Source organism: Neodiprion pinetum, chromosome 1, assembly GCF_021155775.2.
Source record: "Neodiprion pinetum isolate iyNeoPine1 chromosome 1, iyNeoPine1.2, whole genome shotgun sequence".
Lineage (NCBI taxonomy): Eukaryota > Metazoa > Arthropoda > Insecta > Hymenoptera > Diprionidae > Neodiprion > Neodiprion pinetum.
The window spans coordinates 20,552,916-20,577,926 of NC_060232.1; the positions used below are offsets into that span (position 1 = coordinate 20,552,916).

Genomic DNA, 25,011 nt, shown 5'->3' on the forward strand with positions numbered 1-25,011 from the left:
GCATAGCTTTCTAATTATTTTTAATCCATCATTTTTTCACATACATACGCATGTATGAAAATATTGATACGAATTAGTTAGTAATATTCGTTTTTATCCTATAGGGTTGTAGAGATTGTAGAATACATGTATCCAGTCCTCACCTGTATGGCCTTGAAAGTCAGTAGTTTTTAATCTTTTCGTGACTCAACCGCCCTGACCACATCGACTCTAATTTCTTTTATCACCTGTACCCGAATTTGTATTTTGTGTGCATTTTGATTTACAATCTCCTTGCCAAATGAAATACTTTATAGCGTTGACATATATCTATTTTCCCTATACTATAAAAATGGTTTTGAGATAAATAAATTAGCCGCGTTGGAGAACGATATTTTGCTGACGTTTCGTAGACACTACAGTTTATTACATCAGGTTTAAGCCAACCTGATGCTAATTGCTTCATTACAGGGTGTCCCCATTTATATCAGAACTGCAACCGCACAACGTGAACTTTGCAGTTGACCAATCAGGCGTGTTTTCCTAATTGATTAGTCGGTCAGTGGAAAAAAAAACAAAAAAAAGTTCTTCAACGTGATTTCATCTCAGAAACCATAAATTACATAGAATCTGACAGCTGAAGCCTCGAAGGCTTTATTAGGTATGGTGTTAGAAATTTAAAGATAGTACTGTGTGAAAGTAGAAATTTTGATAAGGATTCGGGATTAACGGGAAGAGTTTGAAAGTGAAAGAATATGTATGTATGGAATAAGTTGCGTCAAACTGACAAAGCTATTCATTTCAAATATGCCTGGTAGAGGAAAGACCGGTGATGGAAATGGTTCTTCTGGAGGAGGGTGCCCGAAGACGAGGGTAGCTGGAAGCGAACTCTAAGGGAACTTTCTTATTCGAGGGGTTCGAAGGGCCCTGTAAAGCTCCTCGGCTGTGGCGGAGAGGCGTCGCCTAAGGAACCCAGAAGGAGTGCATTTTGAGGCTGCTCCGACGCACTTGCCCCGTAATTTTTGCTAGGCCATCAGAGGACTGTAAGATTTGTAATCCTGAGTCCTCGATGCCCAGACACCTTCCAGGCCACTTGAGGAACATTCCTAAGGCCCTTAATCTTCAAATGATTGTTCTCACTTGTTCTATTTGTTTACAAATATTTTTCCGAGTAAAGTCCGTCCTGAAATATTCTCAAACATGTATGGTAAGGGCATAAAACAAACTTAACCATGTGCCTGAAATTACCGCTTAGGTGACAGCCAGAGGGTATTGACAGCTCATATTAACAGCTCTCGCTTAGTTCATTATTGTGCAAAGTTGTGAAAAAAAAATTCAAATATACGATGGAGACACGGGAAGGAATGATTAGAAATTGTGGCACACGTAATACGTTATTGGCAAAAATTCGAAAATTACGTTATAGATGAAGAATCATATAACGTATCAATTAAACACTCAAAAATTATGTATAATATATTGAAAAAAATCCGGTAAAAATGCGGAAGGTTATTGTGTCATCCTGAAGATGAGAATAAGTTAGGCCACGTCAACTATGAAAGAGTGACCCGCGTAGCGGCAAAGTCGAAGCAAGTACAGCGCACAGTGATATTATTATAATAATGAGGTAAATAAGCGAAAGAAAACATCAATAATTAAATAAATTTGTTCAATTATTATTCTACGAAAATCTCATTATAACCCCGATCGGCATTCAGTTACCATATGGTTAATACTTACATTTCCATACTCACCAAAATTACCATGTTACACTGTTTGAAATTTAATTTTTAAATTTTAGCGGCGTTTCCCAGAAGCCCTTGCCTTGGGGCTTTCTTTTTATCAGGACAAAGGACAAGCTGTCGTAGGTTTGTGTGGTTCCAAGCAACGCCGTAAGCAGATTGCCCGTGACAAGGTCTGTGATGTTTTAATTCAGTACATGGATGACTTAAATCACTGCTCCGTCGAGAACTGCGCAGAAGTGGTGGAAAGCTGCGTGAATTTCTGCATACAATTAGAAAATACCGACTTATTATTTGGCAAACTGTGGGAACTTGTATGCGAAACAGACGCATTTAGAGGAAGCTATTTACGAGCACTTGAGGGCCCACTGTTGAATGGAAGTCTGGCTCCACGATTACCGCCACTTATCTCTCAACAATTAGTGACCTTGTATGAACAAGAAGAACGATTGGATTCATTACAGGCCATCATCGTCTTGCTTGACGTTGATTGTTTGGACATACATCAAGTAAATATAGACTACAATCAAAAGAGCATAAATAGGTTCTACTCAGTGGATGAAACAAATGTTGGCACTTTTTTCGATTTCATCGTACACTGAAACCATTTACTATTTTGAGATTAAGCACAAAATACAGTCGCACTCTACAGTAGTGACTGCCAACTGTGCAATATTTTATGTCCCCATCTTGATGTACAATATAAATTAGTGTATAGTCAACGTGAAATTCGCACATGAGCTTAATATAAGAATAGCTTACTGCACAAAGTTAACGCACAGGACGGCGAATGAAATTGGTGGAACGGCAATGCTAGAATGAAACAGGGGGAAGGGGAATGCTTCGAAAGATTAGCGGGCTGTACGATTTTTTTCGTGACTTGATGAATTATTCGAGTAGGAATCTTGAAAATGCAGGCCAGTAGAAACATCAAATTTTTGTCGACGTTTCAGCTCCAGATTTGGATACTCATTAAGACATTTTATATGTTATAGCGATTAAAGAAAACATCGAGCAAGTAATAATGTTTCGAAGTTCAGGGTATATAACCGAGTACACATATAAATTACTAACCTTAAGTTCAGACTATGACCGCATGTGTTTTGTTTTATGCAATCATCATCACTGAACAATATAATATAGTTGAATTGGGCGGCACGAACACACGAGTCTAAACTCTGCTTTTACACACCATCACTGTAACAATATATATACATATACCAAGTGAAAAAAGCCAACTTGGTAAATAACGGACACCCTAATATACATGTTTCGTGAGAATGACAGATAGAGTTAGACTGCAATTAGAAATTCATTTGAAAGGAACAGAAGTACGCTAACCTTATGTATACGGATATAGATCGATTGACCGAAAGGGAAGATAGTTAACGTGCCATATTATTAACTACCGGCCATATTATTACTAACAAAAATCGTTCATATGAAACGTGGTGAATAATTGCTGAGAACTATGGGTTTCTTTCATGATGTATCCTTGGTCTACGGAGTGCCGACGACTAAATTTCTGAGACTTTGGGCTTCTACTTGAAGGAGATTATCAAGGTTGAAGAATCAAAAGATATTTTTACTAACATGTAAGAAATTAGGTCTTTTGCCTACCCGTTTTATGTTCTCTAAAATTAATCCTATTGTATGTATGTATGTAATATTTATTGATCCCCTTGGGGTTACAAGGACTTCCCTTTTCCTCTTCCTTTACAATATTTTTACATGTTTTCTTAACCTATTCTTACCCTATTCTTACTTCCTACCTTATCCTTACTTGATTTCTAATTACCTGTGCCCTGTGCCATTGCCTTGCCATTCCCTTACTTTCCCTCTTATCCTTTTCTTATTTTTTATCCTTATATTTACTTAACCTTATCCTATTTTACCTTATTCTATTTCCTAAATCATCCTTATCCCAATCGACTTCCATTTCCCATTCATCTCTCACTCTTTCATTCTCTTGTACATCCCTGATCCTTTCCAATTCTCTCATCCAGACTTCTCCCACCCCCTCCTCACCTAACATCTCCCTCACCACCTCCTGCCAGCTTTCCTCCCTTCTATCCCAGCCTACGCACCTTTCCCATACGTGCTCCCATGTTTCCTCCTCCCCCCCGCACACCCTACACCTTCTCTTTTCCTCTTCTTCCCAGTACCTTGCCTCCTTCATCTCGCTTCCTAATCTAAATCTTGCCTCCCTTATCCACCTGCTTTCTCCCCATCCCTTTCCCAGATATCCTGGTATCCTTTCTCCTTTCACTAGCCTGTACCATCTGTTGTACCTCGATTCCCTTATTTTCTCCCACCTCTCTTTTCTCTGTTCTTCCCTCTCTCTCTCCTCTATTTCCCTAAACTCCATCTCGCCCCTCTCCCTTCTCGCGACTACCTCTCTACTCTCTGCTCCCCTTTCCGCAAAGAAACTTTCCCTTTCTCTTTCCCACCTCGATCCCTGCCTCCCAGCTTCTGCCTTGTCCCTTATCTCTTCCCAGCATCTCCTAGCTAACTCGCTACCCTCCCGTCTCTCCAGCTTCCTTTCAAAATTCCATGCCCTTCTCCCTGCCCTAATCCTTAGTTTCTCCCTCTGTAGTTCCTCCCTTACTAGATATCCCGGTGTTCTCCCATCCACTCCTAATGTCCATCTCAAAAATCTATCCTGTACCGCCTCGACCGCCCTCCACTCCCTCCACCCCCATATCTCCGATGCATACTCTATTACCGTCCATACTAGCCTGTCAAATAACCAAATCCTTTTTTCCCAATCCCTTCCAAACCTTCTTTTTCCTATTCCCCATACCTGCCTCATTACTACCCCTGCCTTCCGTACTCTCTCTTTCACCTGTGCTTCCTGTCCCCCATTGCACTTTACTCTATACCCTAGATAGCTGAACTCTTTCACCTCCTCTATCTTTTTCCCTTTCCATCTCCAATCTATGTTTTTCCTTCTACCGCCTCCTTTCCTAAATCTCATAATCTTTGATTTCCCTACATTTACCGTCAGCCTTTTCCTATCCATATACCTTTCTAACTTCCTAATCATTACCTCCATTTCCTCTTCACTTTCCGCTAGTAACACTATATCATCCGCATAAGCTAACGTGCATACCCTGCCGCCGGCTAACTCCACCCCCCCAACCCTTCTCCCTCTCCCCATTTCCTCTTCTAAGTCCGCCAGCAGCAGGTTGAACACATGCGGACTGAGCGGACATCCCTGCCTTACCCCCCTCGCTGTCCAGAACGCCTCTCCTACCTTTCCCCCGCTCCTCACTCGACTCTTTGTTTCCTTGTAAATTTCCTCTATCCTTACCCTTAGCCCTTCCCTCACCCCTCTCCTTTCCATAGTCTCCCACAGCACCTTCCTGTTCACTGAATCGAAAGCCGCTTTCAGGTCCACAAAAAACGCCACCATCTTTCCCTTATCCTTTCCCACCTGCCTATTGATTAAATAATCAAGTACATATATATTGTCAATTGTACCCATGCCTTTTTCTGAAACCCGTTTGGTTTTGCGGTATCAAGCCCTTTTCCTCTACCTCTCTTTCTAACCTATCCGCTAATGCCATCGCATACACCTTATATAGAATTGGCATCAAAGTCACCCCCCTATACTCTTCTACCCTTTTCCCCTCCCCCTTCTTAACTATCGGCGCTATCAATCCCTCCCTCCAATCCTCTGGCCAGCCCTCCCCCACCCAAACTCTGTTACATGTTTTCCATATCCACTGCTCCATTTCTTCCCCCCCATACCTCCATACCTCGCTAACTATTCCATCCCCCCCTGGTGCTTTTCCATCCCTCAGCTTTCCTATCACCTTTTTAATCTCTTCCCTCTGCAGCTCCCCTTCCCCGTCCCCCTTCCTATTTACCGTCTCCCCGCCTTCTGTTACCTTGCTTTCTACCCCGCCTAATAATCCTATGAAATACTCCCTCCACTCCTGATCTCCTATTTCTTCATTCACCCTCTTCCACTTCTTTCTTTCCCTATCAACTATCTCCCATACCTTGCTTTCTGTCCTTGCTTCCGCTGCTTCTTTTATGAATCCCTCATTTTCTTTCTTTTTTCTTTCCTCGCATAGCCTATTATATTCCCTTCTTTCCTTTCTATACGCGTCCCCTTCCCCCTCCCCCTTTCTCCATTTCCTTAGACTCTGCCTAACTTCCGCTTTTTTTCGCCTACATTCCTCATCCCACCATCCCTTTTTCGCTTCCCTCCCCCTCCCTCCTACATCTAAGGCTTGTCTAAACTCCCTTATTCTTTTCTCTATCTCTTTACCTACATCCACTTCTCCTATCCCCTCCCATTTGACTTCTGTTCTAAACCTCATCCTACCCTCCTCCGTCCAGTCTCCTCTACTAGTTCCCCCTACTCTTTTTCCCTTCCTTGTCCTAGCCACTGCCTCTCTCAACCACACTATTACCGGGTGATGATCCGAGTCAACCCTATCCCCAATCTCTATCCCTTTGACCCTATCCCTTACCTCGATGTCTCCTATAGCGTAGTCTATCACCGTCACCCCCGCCCTTCCTACATACGTAAATTCCCCCTCCTCATCCCCCTCTATGTTTCCGTTCATCATTGCCCATCCTGTCTCATCTAAAAATTGCACCAGCTGCCTACCTTCCGAGTTTATTTTCCTGTCCTTTGATTTCCTACTCCTACTCTCCTCCTCTCCTTCTCCCCAGCATCCTCCCCCCTCCTGCCCTGTCCTGGCATTAAGATCACCCCCACTAGCACTTTTACCCCTCCCTCTATCTCTTTTGCCCGCTCCTTCAATTCCCCTATCTTCTCTTTTAGATCCCCATTTACGTATATTCCTACTACTACCCATTTTTCCCCCCCTACACTTATTTTCCTTGTTATCATGCCTTCTTTTACCTCTTCCCTCCCTCCCTCCCCACTTACTATCGCCCTTCTTACCCCTGACAGCATTCCGCCTATTGCTCTTCCCTTCCTATTTTTTCGAACCGCATACTGCACTTCCCATTTATACCCTACTGGCAACTTATTTCTAATCCTTTCCCACCCCTTCTTTTCTATCCATGTCTCCATTAGAAATATTACATCCCACTCCCCTAGCCCCCTTCAGAAATCTTCATCCTTTCTCGCGAGCCCCGCCACATTCCAAAAAGCTACTTTCCACCCCTCCCTTTCTGTCTCGCCAACTCCCCTCTCTCTCCTCCTTATCTCCCTCCCCACCTGCCTCTGCCCCCCCCCCCCCCCCCCCCACTACCCATTCCCCCGACTGCCTTTCCCTACGTACCCTTCCCTGTGCTTCTATACTTCCCTCTTGTCTTTCGCTTTCCCCTGCTTTTCCCCTCCCCTCCCTTTGCCCCTCTTCCCTCGCTCTCCCTGTACCGTCCCTAAGCACCTCTCCTATTTCATCCCACTTCCACATTTTCCCTTCTATCCAGATTTTTGCATACCCTATTCTTACTCTGTTTCCCCTTCTTTCCTCAATAGCTGCTATCTCCCTCAACTTCCATTTCATTCTCCTCTCTGCCCAGGTGAGATCCTCGTCTATTCTCTCCTCCCTCCCTTTGAGGAGGCTTTTTCTTCCCATTACCTGCCTCTTCTGCTCCCTATTTCCAAGTCTTGCTATCCATATCCCCTTTTCTCCCCCCTTTTTCGCGCCTACCTCCCACATATCCTTTACCTCGACCTCTACCCCTATCAGCTGCAAAATCTTTTTCAACCCTTCCTTTTCTCTTCCCTTCTCTAGTCTCGCTCCTCTCACTACTATATTTCCCCTTCTTTCTTCCCTTTCTTTCCTCTCTATGGCCCACTCCATCTCTTTTAACCTATCTATTGTTACCTGCGCCACTTCCGCATTCCCCTGTACCTGCCTTTCCCCCCCGCCTTCTGCACTCTTCTTTTCTAATTCTATCAGCCTCTCCTTTACCCTTTCTATCTCCCCCCCTCTACGCTCTTCTACCACTTCTAGTCTTTTACCTAGACCCCTTATCATTTCCTTCATCTCCCCCCTCTCTACTTCCCACTGCTTTTCCCTTCTAGTCATTTTGCCTTTAATCTTTTCCATTTCTTCCCTGATCCCCCTTCCCTGCCCTTTGACCTCCTCTAGACCTATCTTTAGCTCTTCCCTAATCAACCTTAGCATATCCTGTATACCCCCTCCCTCTGCCTTCCCTTCCTCCCCTGTCTCACCCTCCGGCGACCGGTGCACTTTCCTGCTTTTCCCAAATACTCTTTCTCTTTCCTGCATCTCGTTTACATCCTCCTCCCCTTATTCCCCTTCCTCCTCCCGCTTTCTCTTCCATAAGTCTAGCACCGTCGCCGTCGATCCCAGACTATGCCTCCTATCCCTCCCTAACGCTGCTACTGTCCCCGGCCTACCTTTCTTTTTCTCCTCCTCTTCCCTGTTCGCCCCTTCTTTTTGGCCACCCGCGTTACTCATATTCTTTCTCTCCGTCACCGCTCCCTACCTTATCTATCCGCCGCCTACCTGTCTCTACTCTATCCCCCTTCTCACTCCCTTGATGTCACCGCCTATTCTTATCTTATCCGAATCATTGCCGTCCTCCGGCTCTTTCTGCCTAACCTCAAAACTCTCCCCCTTCTTCCTTTTTCAACTGCCCTTCCCTTCTATTCCTGCGTCCCTATTCCCTTCACCCGACCTCCCGTCTATGTCTTCCCCGCTCCTTCTTTGCCCTATTTCCTTTTCTCCTCACCTTTGCTATCCTGCTAAATTCTCGCCTTTTCTCTCGCACTCTTTCGCACACCTGCCACTCACATTCAAAACGGAAACGGAAGTCCAAAAATTAATCCTATTGTTTTAATTCATTTACATACAAGCATAAGTTCAGGCTAAATTTGCACAAATTTCAACGTAAGTATCTTACATTTGGAAATTAGTGATGCACACTCTACTATTGTCTAACTTTAAAGAATTTCAACTAATCTGTATAACTTCTTCTGTAGAATATTGCCGGAGGTAACGGCGCCCAAGTTTTTCAAGTCTCAGAATGTCCGTCTCGAAGGTGAATTTCGTAAAATTAAACGTTCTAATATAAAAAAAATTGGCAATCTTTTATCCTTGAAAAAGAGAAGTAAATACAAATAGATAACGCAGAATGGATGATGAACTTGATAGACACCGCAATTCCCAATATAGGTAATTTTCGTTGAGTAACGGTCAATTGAAAAAACATTTTTCTTAAGCCATATTTTATTTGCGACATTTCGATCGGGCTGCATCCGATCATCTTCAGGCTACTACAAACATTATCAGAATTAGAATTAGAAATCATGACCTTGATAGTTGCGCATCAGCCTCTCCAGTGTTGCCAGATCAGGGGGTTTCCCCCTAGACTTAGGGGTTTTTTGGAAACGTTAGGGGGCATTTAGGGGGAAAAAATGTTTGGGGTATTTTTTAGGGGAAGCCAAATTCCCGTTTTTTTTTGGCAAATCGAGCAAGCGAGGTTGCTAGCCGTATGCCTGAACCCAAAATAACCCAACACAACCAGATACAACTCAACCCAAACCTGAGCCTAACACAACCCAACCCAACCAGATACAACCCAACCCAAACCTGAACCCAAAACAACCCAACATCCAGCCGCTGGGTTGGCACAATCGGCACAATCCTCTGACGGAGTAAGGGTGGGGTATTTAGGGGATTCTTAGAGGGAAAGAGAAATTGCCTAGGGGGAAGCTACGTGAACCATCTGGCAACACTGAGCCTCTCACAGTTTAAATTTAGGACATACTTTCTGTTGGGATTGAAAAGGAGTTCGACACCATTGGCATGAAAATATCTTTAATTTAACAATAAAATCTTAAAGTACATAAAGGAATGTGTGTTTGCTACAATGTTTCGTAGAGAACTGAACCTTTTCGTTGCGACTCGGCTCGGTTGCCGACGTCGACCGCTCGCCCGAGAGCGTCGCTCGCGTAGCTATAACGCGCGCTATATCTATATTTTTAGGCCCGCGCTTTAATCGCAGACATATCGCCCACCAAATTAGCATCGCTAATTTTTTCATCATCGACTGACGAGAGGGGCAACTTGCACAATTTTGCAATCGCTCGCTTGAAATTTCCGTGGTCGGTTCGAATGGAGACAACTCGTACGAGGCCGTCATGGCCTGGGTGCAACTCCGATACGCGTCCCAGCTTCCATTGCAGAGGAGACAGATTTTCATCTCGGAGCAAAACCAAATCGTTGATTTTGAGGTTTCCTTGTTCTTTCTTCCATTTCGTTTTCCCTTGCAAACTGGTGAGGTACTCGGCCGCCCCCCGTTTCCAAAAATCTCGCGAAACTCGCTGTGCGAGCTGCCAGCGCTCCAACCGATTCAGTGCAACATCTGACAAGTCGATGTCTTCGAGGCTAGTCAGCGGTTCTCCCACCAAGACATGTGCGGGTGTTAGAGGCTGAAGATCTGATGGATCGTCGGACAAGGCCGTGATTGGCCCGGAATTCAGGCAAGCTTCTATCTGCACGAGCACCGTGGATAACTCTTCGAAGGTGAACGAAACATTACCCATTACTCGCTTCAAATGGTATTTGCAAGACTTTACTCCCGCTTCCCACAATCCGCCCATGTGTGGAGATCGAGGGGGAATAAAATTCCAGTCGATCCCTTCGTTGACCAGGACATCGCCGAAGTTACTCTCAATTTGCGCTCTGAGGAATTGGCGAATCTCATCCAATTCGTTTTTTGCTCCGACAAAATTCGTAGCATTGTCGCTGTAGATTCGCTGTGGTCGTCCGCGGCGTCCAATGAATAGGCGAAGAGTTGCGAGGAATGCCGCCGATGTAAGTTCGCTCGTAGCCTCCAAGTGCACGGCTTTCGTCGCAAAACAAACGAACAACGCGACGTAGGACTTGTTGGTTTTGCGTCCTCGTCCTTTGTTTACGAGCGTGACGATTGGGCCGGCGAAGTCGATGCCGGTGACGGTGAATGGACGACTCGGACGAACTCGGTCGCTCGGCAACGGTCCCATCAGCTGTTTAAGTTCTTGGGGATAGTTTCTGGCGCAGCGTATACATTCGTGACAAACCTGTCTCGCCAAATCGCGCCCTCTGAGAGGCCAATACTTCTCCCTTACAGTAGACAGTAATAGCTGCTGGCCGGCATGCAGCAACCGGCGATGTTCTCTCTCGAACAATAATTTCCTGCTGGTAAAATTATCGGATGCTTGCGTTCTAATTTCCACGACGAGTATTGCAGTCTGCCGCCCACCCTGAGCACTCCGCGATCGTCGAGGAACGGTTGCAACTGCAAGATCTTGCTGGATGTCTTCAAGTCGCGGTTCTTCTTTAGGTCGGTTATCTCGTTGCGAAAATCTTTCCCTTGTACGTGTTGCACCAGTCGAATGTGCGCGTCTTGTATTTCGGCGACCGACAAAGTTGACAGCTTGCGCTTGGCGCGAGGATTCTTGACATTCCTCACGAACCGCAGGCAATACGCGAGAATGCGTTCGATTTTTGTAAACGACGAGAACTTGGCGATTATTTGTTCCAACAGCGAATTGTCGTCCTTGACGAGAGCGCATGTTTGAAACTTCTTACGCTCTTCAACTTGGAGCTTCCCCAAAATTTCGTCTGTCGGCTCGGTTTCTTGAGAATGCGAGTCGTTTGATATCGGTGAGTCTCTGTCTAGTAACCACTGCGGGCCGAACCACCATAATTTTGATTCTTTGAGCTGTTGCGGAGTCGTGCCGCGAGAGATTAAATCGGCAGGGTTCTCCGCGCCCCTGACGTGTCTCCAATGTTCTGCGGGCAACACTTCGATGATTTCGTTTACTCGATTGGCCACGAACGGCTTCCATCGCGATACGTCGCCGCGTATCCACCAGAGTGCAACCTGTGAATCAGACCATGCCTGAACACCGTCGATTTTTATTCGTAGCTCTCGTCGGACGTTGGCTATAAAATGCGCTAACAAAACCGCGCTGCACAACTCTAATCGCGGAATCGTGGTCGGCTTGATGGGGGCTACGCGGGACTTGGAGCACAGCGGCCTCGATGAAGTATTTCCGGTCTCGTCTTTGGCCTGGACGTAGACGCACGCGCCGTATGCGACCTCGGAGGCGTCGCAAAACCCTTGCAAATAGATTTTTGTAGCGTCTTGGTATGGAATTACGCGCCTCGGGATCGAGAGCGTTTTAACCTCGTTCAGCTCGCTTCGGAACTTCTCCCATTTCTCGATGAATGTTGGTGGCAGAGGCTCGTCCCAGCTTCGATCTGATCGCCAGGTTTCCTGCATTATTAATTTTGCCGTTGTGATTATGGGGCCAATCAGACCAAGCGGGTCGAAAAACTTGCTAATTGCAGACAAAACTTCGCGTTTCGTGATAGCTGGCTTCGTTTCTTGGACGCAGAATTGAAATTCGTCGTCGATCGGTCTCCATTCGAGCCCGAGCGTTTGGATTACATCGTTCGCGTCGATGTTAAGCTTCGACGTGTCTTCCTTGAGGTGCGAAGATACTTGCTCCAGAGCTTCGTGACGATCGGAGCACCATTTGTGCGCGTGGAAGCCGCCCCCTCTCAGTACAGTCGTGATTTGCTCGAGTAGCGCGGCAGCACCCTCGACGTCGGATTCGCCGGCGAGTATATCGTCTACGTAAGTTTGTTCAAGTATGACTCGTGACGCTGTCGGAAAATGAGGTTTCGCTTCCTCCGCTAACTTAAGAATACATCGAATGGCTAAATATGCGGAGCTAGCCTGGCCGTAGGTTACAGTGTTTAATCGAAAGTCTTGGACCGGTTCGTCGGTGGAAAAACGCCACAATATTCGTTGACAATCGCGATCGTCGGGGTGCACGAGCACCTGTCGGTACATTTGACGAATGTCGCCGGTTAACGCAACATTATAAAATCGAAATCGCATTACTATATCGAACAAACTGCTTTGTATTGTCGGTCCTACTCGCAGGATGTTATTGAGTGATTTTCCTGAGCTTGTTTTGCTCGACGCGTCGAAGACCGCGCGAAGCTTCGTGCTTGTGCTCGATTCTTTCATTACGCCGTGATGCGGCAGATAGATTTTCGGACGGCCACGATCATTAGCTCGATCAGACGCCGGCGACATGTGACCGCTGTCCACATAGTCGCGCATGAATTCTACGTATCTTTCGTGCAATATTTTGTTGCCCTTGAAACGACGCTCGAGTTGTGTCAAACGTTTATTTGCTGTTTCTCGCGATTCGCCTAGAACGTCGGGATTTTCGATAAATGGAAGACGAACTATAAAACGACCAGTTTTGTCGTGTGCGTCGTTGTTCGTTCGAAAAACTCCTCGCTTGCACGCGCCTCCTCGGATGGAGTTTGATTCGCGACGGTCTGGACATTTTCAATTTCCCAAAATTTCTTCAATGTTTGATCGAGCGCCTCGCATGGTTTGAGCGAGCACGTCAAAGTGGTTATTTTCTCGCGATTGCAAACTAGCGTCATCCGCGGCGAGCGACCGATATTTCCACCAATTATCCAACCCAGTTTTGTGTTTTGCAATACCGGCTGATTTTCCCCGAGACTAATTCTTCCCTCGTCCAGCAAATCAAAGAAAAACTCTGCTCCGATGAGCATATCGATCGCGCGTTCTTTGAAAAATTCTGAATCCGCGAGCTTTATATTCGCCGGGATTTATAGCGCGCTTGCATCTATCTCGAATGACGGCAAACTTTTTTTGATTTTCGGCACGACAAAGCTACGTACGATTACGCCAAATTTCAAATATCTCGATTGCAACGTAACCTCGCAACTTTCGCTCACAACGCTCTCTATCTCGCTCAGACCTGTGACAATTTCCGAGGTTCGATCGCGTCTTACACCTAATTTTGTGCACGCCGATTGCGTGATAAAATGCGCTTCACTGGCGCTATCGAGAAGGATACGTAAGGGAACGATGGAACCGTTGAGATGCTTCCCGTTGACCACAGCTGTTGCCATGAGCACGTGTCTCCTTGAAAGCCCATTCGCCGCGTGATGAACGACTACGTTGTTGCTCGCAGCGTCGCTCCAGCTTTGACCTTGGGGCTGGTCGCTTGCCTCGTTCTTCTGCTCCGCCTTGTTGACAGTCGGACGATGACACAGCGTGTTGTGCCTTCCCGAGCATTCTCGGCAAGATCCCATCTTGCAAGTTTTCACGAAGTGATCGTTGCGAAGGCAATTTATACAGAGTTTCAATCGACGGATTTCCTTGACTCGATCCTCGATCGACATTGCCAGGAAATTTTCGCAATGATAAAGGAAATGATCACCGCGACACAGATAGCATTTTCCCGCATCGGTTGACGTGGCTAGTGAAACTCGTCTCTCACTTTCCTCGGTTTTCGTTTGATTTCGCGTCTTCGTTTTTTGTTTGTCGGGCTCGACTTTCTTCGAAATTTCTTTCTCCTTCGTCCTCGCTTCGATCCGCTCCAACATTTGGCACTTCGCTTCGAGGAAATCCGTCAGCGTGTTCAACCTTGCGTCAGCCGTGTTGCCTTCTTGTTCCCACGCGCGTAACGTTGCCATGTCGAGCTTTTTTTCGATCATGTGAATGACGAGCTCGTTCCACGTCTCTATCGGTAATTTCAACGATTTTAACACTCGCAAATGCTTCAACGCGTAATCGATGAGGTTACGAATCGCAGTTGCGGATTCCTTTTCCACTTTCGGCATTGCAAATAGACACTGAATATGCTTTTTCTTGATGGCTCTTGGATCGTCGAACCGCTTCTTGAGGAGGTCCCACGCGATTTCGTAATTTCCTCCCGTCAGTTCGATCGACTCGATTATTTTTGCCGCGACACCCGATAATGACGTGACGAGATATTGGAATTTTTGAATGTTTGGAATGCTCTCGTTCAAATGTACGAGCGACGTGTATGTCTCGCAAAAGTGCTTTCACTCTTCGGTTCGGCCGTCGAATGTCGGCAGCTTGACAACTGGCAGTTTGACTTTGGATTCTTGATTTGCGCCGCTAGCTTCCGTGAAACGACGTAGCAGCGCTGTTTGCTGCTCGACCAGCCTAGTAACAGCGTCGCTGCTGCCATTCGTCAACGGTTGCGATGCGCCACCTTGAAAACTTGCCTCGCTGGATCTCATGCTTAATTGTCGTAAAAACTCACCTTGCTGCTGCAGCATACGATTCAACGTTTCGTCACTTGCTGACGATGTTTGTACGTTGGATTGTTGTGCTGGCAGTCTGCTCAACCATTGCTTTAGCTTTATTTTCAGCTTGAAATATTTTTCTTCGAAATCCGATTCTTCCGAAGTGTCCGCGCCTGTCGGTCTCGCCTCGTCGTAGCCGTGGAGCGCAATCGCGAGGTGGACTGCCTCGGCTTCGATTCGAATGTCGTCCAATCTTGCTAAAAATACTTCGGTGGCCTCTCGATTTATTTCGTTGTCTTGTGTTTGGTCAATCTTCGACCTGAGTCGTGTCATTTTCGCTTTCACGGTTCCGCGTTGCTTTCGAAGGCTCGCGATGTCCGCCATGTTTGTCTTGAAAAAACTCTTGCTTCTCGATGTTTTTTGCACTTTATTTTTCGTGGACTGTAATCACTACCATAGATTTTTTTCTCTTCAATTCGGCTCGAAGGACCAATGTTGGGATTGAAAAGGAGTTCGACACCATTGGCATGAAAAAATCTTTAATTTAACAATAAAATCTTAAAGTACATAAAGGAGTGTGTGTTTGCTACAATGTTTCGTAGAGAACTGAACCTTTTCGTTGCGACTCGGCTCGGTTGCCGACGTCGACCGCTCGCCCGAGAGCGTCGCTCGCGTAGCTATAACGCGCGCTATATCTATATTTTTAGGCCCGCGCTTCAATCGCAGACACTTTCGATTTCAACAATACAACTGTACTAACAACAGAACCAAACTGGTATAAGCGATGCATAAAAGAGATGGTTCATATCAGCAAAAACAGCAATATTGCTCTTATATACTGATATCATTCGATATTTATAAATCCCACTTAACTCTTAAGATGCATCCATATTAAATTGACATTCCATATTTCGACTATCGATAGAAGTGATGGCGATTATCGGTAATCAATATATATCAATGTATCCCCATTTCCTCACTAACCGGCCAAGCGTCAATAACATGCTTAAGGAATGTCACTATATTATAAGTTAAATCTCTTAACATCTAAATGATAATACTTGATCCTTTTCTTGCAAATAATTTTTTTGTAAATCTTGCCTTGTATTTTTGTATTTTTATTTCATATTAGCAATTGTGCATATCAGTTTCCACATAACCTTTAAAATGTCGGGGCAGACATATGTTCAAAAATGCATGTGTTCTCATATCATTACAAATTAAAACTAGTTTTATAAGTACATAGGAACCTCAAAAAAATGAAACAACTGTCTAGAGAAATTTCTTGTTTTCATTTTGTTTGTAGTAGTCTGAAGATAATCGGCTGCAGCCCGATCGAAATGTCGCAAATAAAATATTGCTTAACAAAAATGTCTTTTCAATCGACCGTTACTCGACGGAAATTGCCTATTATTTATCCTCCAACGGTCAGCAAGTTCAAAATATTCCCGATATAATGATAGATGTGCTGAGTTTAGGCCCACGTCATGGGATCCCTTTCAAGAAAAACCTTATCACGTCGACGAATTTAATTGCTGATAGTAAAAATACAAGGCCGATACTGAAGGTCAAGATTCCTGTTTCGACATTTACCGATATCTTCCCCAGGCTCAAACTCTTCGCCGTGATGACGTTACCGTCTACCGTACTGACCGAAGCTCAAAATCGCGCTACCTCTTTGCCGACCAAAGGTCCAGTCTTACCAACAATTTTCTCAACCGGAGATCAAAATCGCGCTGTCTTACCGACAATTTTATCGATCGATGGTCAAAATATTTTCACCAACCACGATGTCGGTAACTATCATATATTCTTTTTCCCACGATACGGATATCGGTGTGATATCAAACATTCTACAATTAATAATGGTTCTGAGAATTTTTTTTTACTAACTCGGATGCCGGTGTGTGATGTCAACCAGCCCACATTCTTTTCCCACGATATTGCTGCTGGTGTGATATCAACTATCCCACATTTTTATCCAAAGATATCAACCACATGACATTCCAAAATTAATGGTTCTGAGAATTGCTTTTTACTTACCCGGATGCCGGTTGATATCAACCACCCCACATTCTTTTCCCACGATATTAACCACGTGAAATTCCAAAATTAATCCACTCACCCGGATGCCGGTTTGATATCAACCACCTCACATTCTTTTTTCCACGATATCAACCACGTAATATTTTTTCCCCGACCAAATTTCAAATGCATGTGGTAGGGGAACGTTATAAAAGTCAAAAGTGAAAACTTCAACGCTAGTCTAAAGCTGTTCTTCCTGTAAATGAAAAGTACTCTGCAACAACAACGTGAAACCAAGAAGCGAATAGAACTATTCATCAAGAACATTGAAGAAGGTAAACATCTACTGCAAATTAGAAGTCAACTAAATCAACTCACAAGAGATTTTTGAGCAAATACGAATTAACAGTGACGATCATGGATTTCTCAAAACTGAACGACATCGCGCGGCTAGAGACGTTTCTGCCGTTGAAAAGAGCTTCAGACCTTGTGCCTACTTCGAGTACAGAGTCAGCAGTGTTCGTTGGGTTAAAACGAAATTTAGTGATAAAATCGTTCTGGATTTGAAGGACTTGTTTACGGCTTTTTTTACTAAATCGAATGACGAAAGCTCTCCAAGAAGAAGAAAATATATTCCAGAAAATGGTGATATCAAGTAATGACACTCGGTTGAATCTACACTATCTCGGTCTTTGACGAATCCGTTGCGCATTACGAGATTTACGCTCACAAACCTTACGTCTCGTCAACTGTTACCAACAGCGATGAAATTCGAATCACTGCTCAGCATCAGGATTTACGCATATTACCCAGCAAAAGTTCGGTACCTGTCCATGGACGACTCCTCAAACCTGATGGTACAGCTACTGCAAACACACAGCTCATAAACAACGCCATCCGTCATTTATTTAAAGAAATTCGCTATGAAATTAATGCGGTTGAGATTGATAGAAGCAAGAACGTTGACTTGACCAGTCTCATGAAGGGTTACACTTCCCTGTACCCTGGTCAGACTTGGCTGATGTAGAACGCTGGATGTCTTGATATAAAAGAGAAGAAAAAATCAACCGATGCCGAGGGTAATTTTGACGTAGTGATACCGCTCAGCATGATATTGGGTTTCGCTGAAGACTACCGCAAGATCGTTGTCAACGCTAAACATGAGTTAATTTTGACGAGATCAAAAACTGACGTTAACGGAATCATGCAGAATGAAGAGGAGGAATTCAAAATCATGATCAATACAGTCGAATGTCTAATACCGTATTTGAAACTAGTGATTCAGAAAAAAGTTAACCTACTAAATTTAATCCAGACAGATCCGCCTATTTCGATGAGCTTCCGCAGTTGGGAATTGTACGAATATCCCATATTTCCCACAACATCGAAACATGTTTGATCTGTGAAAACTTCCACTCAGCTTGAAAAACCTCTATACGTCATTTTGGGTTTCCAAACAAGTCGAAAGAACAAGACCGGCAAGAACGCAAGTCATTTCGATCATTGCAATATCCCGGATGTCGAGCTCTTTCAAACTCATAATCTTATCCGTACGGTAACCTGAACCTCAACATGAGTCATCATCTGTACGTGCTCCTGTACGAGATGTACGCAAACTTCCAAGCTACCTACAACGACAAGAACCCCGAGCCGTTGCTGACAAAGAGTGAATTTCTTCGAGACGTCCCCTCATTCGTTATCGACTGTTCCATACGCAACGAATCTTAGAAGTACGAACCTGTCGACATACGTCTTGAATTTGAAGTTAATGCTAACTTTCCCGCTGAAACATCGGCGTATTGCATGATTATTCACGGTCGTATTGTCGAATACGACCTACTCAGTGGTGCGGTAAAAAAGTTGGTATAAAAGCTGACCCATTACCATCACCTCGCATAGTTCAAAGATGAAGCTCATCGTCGACGTACAAGACTTTCGTAGACTTTGCGATAACACCTTCACGTTGAAAGAATTAGCTATAATTTCAATTTACTCGGAGGCACAACCTTCGACGTTTCTCTTCAAGCTGCCTCACGAATAGGATTGTCTATACGTTAAATGTAAAAGCCAAAACTCATGGTTGCAACGCAATTTTTATGGTCTACTTTAGAGTTGTGGAAATATACCGTTCGCAAAAGTTGAATAAATAATTGAATATGAGCTGTGCGAAACTCGCACGGTGAATGTGAAGGGGGACGAAAAACGAAATTGGTTGCTTAAAATTGTCCCCAAAGTTCAAATCATCGATTTGTTGGACCTTGGGCTGTCCATCGCTTCGAACCTTGCAAAAAATTTCGTCTGTAGCTGTGCGATGTGATGAGCATACAAAACCCAATGCATACTGCGCAGCTCGAAACGTCGTATTACTTTAAACTTAGTTACTGAATCGTCATGCTGTACGGCTGGGAATGGTCAGCGATTTATGTTAGTGCGCAGAAGCATCTACAAGAACGATTCCGCATTCCTGGCGAAAATATCATCCTGGTTGCGATACTGTTGAATGAAACATATCATTATTATTATTGTACTAACGTTATGAAGAAATTTCTACTCCAACGTAGAAATTTTTTCAATAAAGCTTTTTTTTTATTATTTATGAATTAATTTCACACCCTCACCTTAGTTATTCAGAGAGAAATTTCGAAACAGTTGCTTGATTTGAGAAACCTAAGGGGAACTGTAGTTAATCTGTCCGACGTTACACATCAGAGGTCACAAATAGTTCTCAATTTACGAAGTTAGAATGTCACGTGGTTGATATCGTTGGATAAGAATGTGTAGTAGTTGATATCGCACCGGCAGCCATATTGTGGGAAGAGAATGTCGGCTGGTTGACATCACACACCGGCATCCGAGTTAGTAAAAAACAATTCTCAGAACCATTATTAATCGTGGAATGTTTTATATTACACCGGTATCCGTATCGTGGGAACAAGAATGTATGGTGGTTTCCGATATCCCGGTTGGTAAAAAGTTCACTTCCTTGACTGTACCTCGACCATCGGTAGTGAAGGATGACAGTGCGATTAATAGTAAGGCAGCGTAATTTACACTCTCAGTCGATAAAATTATCTATAAGGCAGTACGATTTTGACCTTCGATCGATAAGATTGTCGGTAAAACAGCACGATTGTGATCTTCGGCTGATAAAATTGTTGGTAAGACTGGACCTTTAGTCGGTAAAGAGGTAGCGCGATTTTGACTTTCGGTCGGGACGGTAGACTGTGACGTCATCACGGAGAATGGTTTGAGTCTGGGGAAGATTCCGGTAAGTGTCGGTAACCGGAACCTTGGCTCAGAACCGGCCTTGTATTCCTACTGCTGACTTCGAATCAAACATCAGTCTGTTATCTTCTGAAGTCCGTAACCAAGCGAGGATAGACTTTGCAAATAAGATTCTCAACTTTAAACATAACCCTTGTAACACTGACCATTTTAACTCTAGCGCTAGTAACGCAACAAAAGAATTTCGCCTATCACACCCAGAATTATTGTTTTCAAAAGCCGATAAGGACAATACGATTGTTTGTATTACCTTGGAAGACTACAAGAATAAAATATTAGCTCAACTTTCAGATAGTAATTCGTACAAAACAGTGAAACATGGCCCAACGTATACCTCACAACTCTGGGTGACTACCCTAGCCAATAATTGGCACAAGAGCCAAATTATCGCTGAAAACCAAAAACGTAATATCAATGTGAACAATAGTGTATCAGTTAGGACATATGGTTTACCAAAAGTTCACAAAATTGGTTATCTGGTGAAGATAATTGTTTCATTTAATAACAGTCCGACATATAAGTTACCCAAAATGTTGAATATGTAGCTAAAATCTGCTCCAGTCACTCCGAAACCTTACATTAAAATTAGTAATACTTTAGTAGATTCGATCAGAGGATATTTCCTGCCTCGCGATTACATTCTAGTCTCTTTGGATGTTGCCGCTCTGTTTACTAGCAACGTGCTTTTAGACCTGGCAAGAGATTCTATTGAAAAGTGGTGGCAAGCCATTTCTCCAAATGTTAGTATTCCTTTAGATTAGCCCACTAAGGCGCTGAATTTGTATTTTGATATTGCTGTCTTCATATTCAATAACATCATTTTCTCACCAACTTTTGGCTTACCCATGGGGTCACCACTTTCTCCAATTTTGGCTGACTTCGTTATTGATGATCTGGAATCACATTGTTTTACAAAGTGTCTTTTATGCTACCTTTTTACTACTAATATCTTGATGATATTCTTACAGCTATTCTCAAAAATGCTCTTTCACTATTGTTACAAACTTTTAATAGCTACCACACAAGACTAGAATTCAGCTGCGATTCGGAGTCTGATTTCAAAATTAATTTTCTAGATGTTATTATCATCGATAGTTCATCTACTATCAAAACAAACTGGTATCAAAAAGCCACTTGGTCGCACAGATATTTAAATTATAACTCTTACCGGTCTAGGTCCTACAATATTTGAACCATCAAGAATTCGGTCGATAGAGGGATAAAACTTTCCAATAATTGTTATCATGAAAAAAACTTAATATATTCTGAGGAACGATTAGACTGCTAATTCATTAGACAAAAGCATTAAATGTAGGTATCAAAAAATACTACATACAAATCACATCAATACGAGTATTTCAGATGATAACAATAATTTTTCAAGTTTCATTTCTATTCCTTATGTAGCTGGTTTATTTCAATCTTTAAATCACACGTTCAAAAAATACAATGCACAATTCGTGAGAAAGAGCTTGAATGACTTGCGCTCTTTGTTTCATTTCGGTAAAGGCAATTTCCCTAAAGATAAGCATTCGAACATTGTTCATGAGATCTCCTGCAATGTTTGTAAAAAGTCATATATTGGTCAAACCAATTGCCACCTCGCTATGAGACTAAATGAATATAAGAAGAACATCAAAGACGACGAAGACCATTGTACAGATTTAGTAAAACACGCTTTACAATTTGATCACTCGTTTGATTACGATAACGCAAAAATTTTAGATCAAGAACCGCGTTATTGGAACTGCTTAATCCTTAAAATGTGCAACATCGTGAATCACACTAACTTTTTTAATCTTACGCAAGACGTATAAAAGCTGGGTGACATTTAAGTGAAACTTATTACGGGTGAAAATCTTTAAGGTAAGTTACCACCAACAAAAGTGCAATTGTTTGTTTGATATTTTCTGTAGATGCTATGACAAAGAAATTTCCTAAGAAGGGCCCAAATCTGGGGCCGAAATGTCGACACAAATTTGATGTTTCTACTGATCTGCATTTCCAAGATTCCTACTTATAGATTAGCAGGTTGTTTCAGTTGGTGGGAAATAGTACATAGCACATAAATCAGGGCATCGTAACTATACTTTGAAACTGCAATATTACGGACTGAATTGACATCATCGACGAGTGGCTATCGATTAATAAAATATAATTTCATTTTTCCTGCCTCTTCACTGTACCCAATTGAATTTGGCAGACTTCGACACCGAGAGTTCACGAGTCTCGTTTCTGCTTTGTTGCATTTATTCTCGCCATTTTCAAACTTCCATAACTGTAGGTCATAGATCTACCGTCAGCCAACAGCTTATGAAGACCACGCCAGCTGTAGCAGTACATTGCTCATTACAATGGTTAATCTTGAAACGCAATGATATTTTCTTATTACCATCGTCTATAACAGTTATGTCTAGTGTCAGTGGATAGAGGCTATCGTAATGTTTCAAAAAGACTGTTGAAAAAAATTGTGTTGCACACGATTCTTTACATAAGAAGGGTATGTCACGCGTGTTTTCACGAAGCACGAAATCGAGGTCAGGGTCCCGTAATGTCAGATTTGTTTGCGACAATGCACGTGCGCCGTATACAAAAGACCACTTATGACTTCTAGGACTACAAAGTCGTATTTTCTGTATTCCGCGCATGCACATTCGTAGACTCGCTCTACCGTCATAACGGGTACTTCATGTATGGAAAATACGCATGAAAAAACGTGGTAAACATGCTCGTGTTATATAAAGGAGATTACTGCCGTGGTGAAGGAATCTCAACAGATTCTAAAAAGATTTATTGAAAGAAAAGTACATTCTTGTCGAGCATAAACTGCTGTGGAATAATCTATTTACAAGACACGACTGTATTTCGGATTGCGAGAAATGCTCTTATCAACCTACAAAAAATGTTATCTAAAATTTTGTCTGAAGACATAAACATATGAAAATCTCACGTAGGCTGGGCTACTAAAATATCGCAGAAAGTCGTAATTGAGTACGAGATCTCCAAAATGGTTTCTGAATGTATTTTTTCAATTGAGTTTCGCCGAGTCACAGCTTGGCTTTTAGGATATTTGATTGCCAGATCAACAGAGCCAGGTAAAGAAATTCTTTGAAATATGCTTTTATTCACGCCCATGTGTTATTTTTTGACCAGTTTTTAGAGTAATGATTTCAATCTGACTGCAATTTCGGATATATTACAGTGTACACTGAGATAAGTATAAAAACTTTCATTCCAGCTGTTAGCAAAAAATAATTTTTGTTTTTCGAGTGAAAACATAAACATTTCAGTGTTTTACTGAAATTTTTAGAGTGGTATGAATATAAGACCATAATTAAATCAGTATGAATTTGCTACGGACATAGAATATGTTTAGAAAATTCGAGTTTTGTGTGTTACGTGCTTAGTCCTACTTCACATTTCTCAACAATCATGTTTCGACTTTTATTCCTCCTATCTAAAAGCCTCATCATTTTATTAGATACGACAATCTCTCGCACATCCTGTGCACACCTTACTATCTCCTCTCAATTCCAGAACATGGATTTTGCGCTCTACTTTTTAGACTCACTTACACTTCGTTCTAATAATTCCAAAATACTTTGACTTTACTTTTCACAAAATACACTTCTGCCTTACAATTCAAACCAAACACGTCATCACCAATTCGAAGTATGTAATAAATACAAAACCGGTATTCCACTAATCAGTTTACAACTTCATTTAAATCCTAATTCTCAACTTCCCGGTTATTCTTGTGTATAAAAGCGGACAACGATCCGAATAGACAATCTCAAGATTCTTATAGCTCGAATATTTACACTAATTCAGACGCTGATTGTGATCCTATTTTTGATCCACTTGAAAAATTTCGGGGTGTCCTATTAAATGTGTATTTTTTCTCGTACAACAAATTAGGACTAAAATTTTCTAACTGTTTTTTTGTGTATGTTCAAAAAATTCGACGTCTCTGAAATATTTACACTGATATTATGTCTCTATAGATATCCTACTCAATAAATTTCAGTGCGTACTCCAAAATGTATGCTTTTTCAAATGCATGAAATTTTGGAACAATTTACTATTGATATTCTTTAATGTCTTCAGAAAATTCAAGAACCCTAGAATCTTTTTACCTATTGAACCATGGTCTCATTATCATTCCATTGTTACGGTATCTTTGGTTTAGATCGATGCGTTTTTATTATAACCCTGCGTCTAACCCGCTTCGATCTCATCGTATGTAAGGTGATCGTATGTAGGTATATTTCGGATATACTATCCTGCGACGATGAAGTAGAGGAAAAAGGTAAAACAAAAGGGAGATATTTTTGAAGTCTATTCATCACAATAGAGATAATGTAGGTGAGTCGATTTGGGAAGGATTAAATGCACATGGAAGAGTTCGGGGGAAAAAAAATGTTTGTAGCAGTAGGCAGAAAAACTAGAGATAAATTTTGAGATTTTTTATCGCCAAAATTATTATTCAATTCAAATCTTTGTATTTTATCTGAAAGTATATGTATTTAAGTGCTTGTACAATATTTTTTATGGGAACTTATTCCCTGGAATCGTAGAACGGTGCCTACCGAGCTCCCGAAGCCAAAGTTCCCGCGCGACTCGAGCCAGGCGGCCAAGGGGAAGAGTGGGCGGGACTTAAGTCTGTGCCCCTCGCGTGCTATGGCCCGCCACTCTGCACTCCGTTGGGACCAGGCCACTTGAACGTTCTGAAGTTCTGACGTGCGAGGAATATAACTGGAAGGCCGTATGAGTTTCGCGTGGTTGATAAGATTAGGATACGTTCATCCAAGGAGAGGTTGACACGTATACATATTATTTCAAATATTTATTGCTTATGCAAATAATGATAAGTTACAGAAATCATTGAATAATCTTCGTGTTTTCAAAAGATCTATTGC

General features: G+C 42.8%; 1 protein-coding gene and 1 long non-coding RNA gene across 2 annotated transcripts in view; one reads left to right on the forward strand and one right to left on the reverse strand.

Annotated features, from left to right (window-relative positions):
• The window catches only part of LOC124220724 (uncharacterized), a 330,320-nt gene that overhangs the window by 106,105 nt on the left and 199,204 nt on the right, over positions 1-25,011 (reverse strand). The window lies entirely within an intron of this gene.
• Vps8 (vacuolar protein sorting 8) overlaps positions 1-25,011 on the forward strand; it is a 170,417-nt gene that overhangs the window by 100,205 nt on the left and 45,201 nt on the right. Inside the window, exon 8 of the mRNA XM_046629809.2 lies at positions 1,781-2,230. Within this exon, the coding sequence (XP_046485765.1) occupies positions 1,781-2,230 (450 nt within the window). The remainder of the gene's footprint in view (positions 1-1,780; positions 2,231-25,011) is intronic.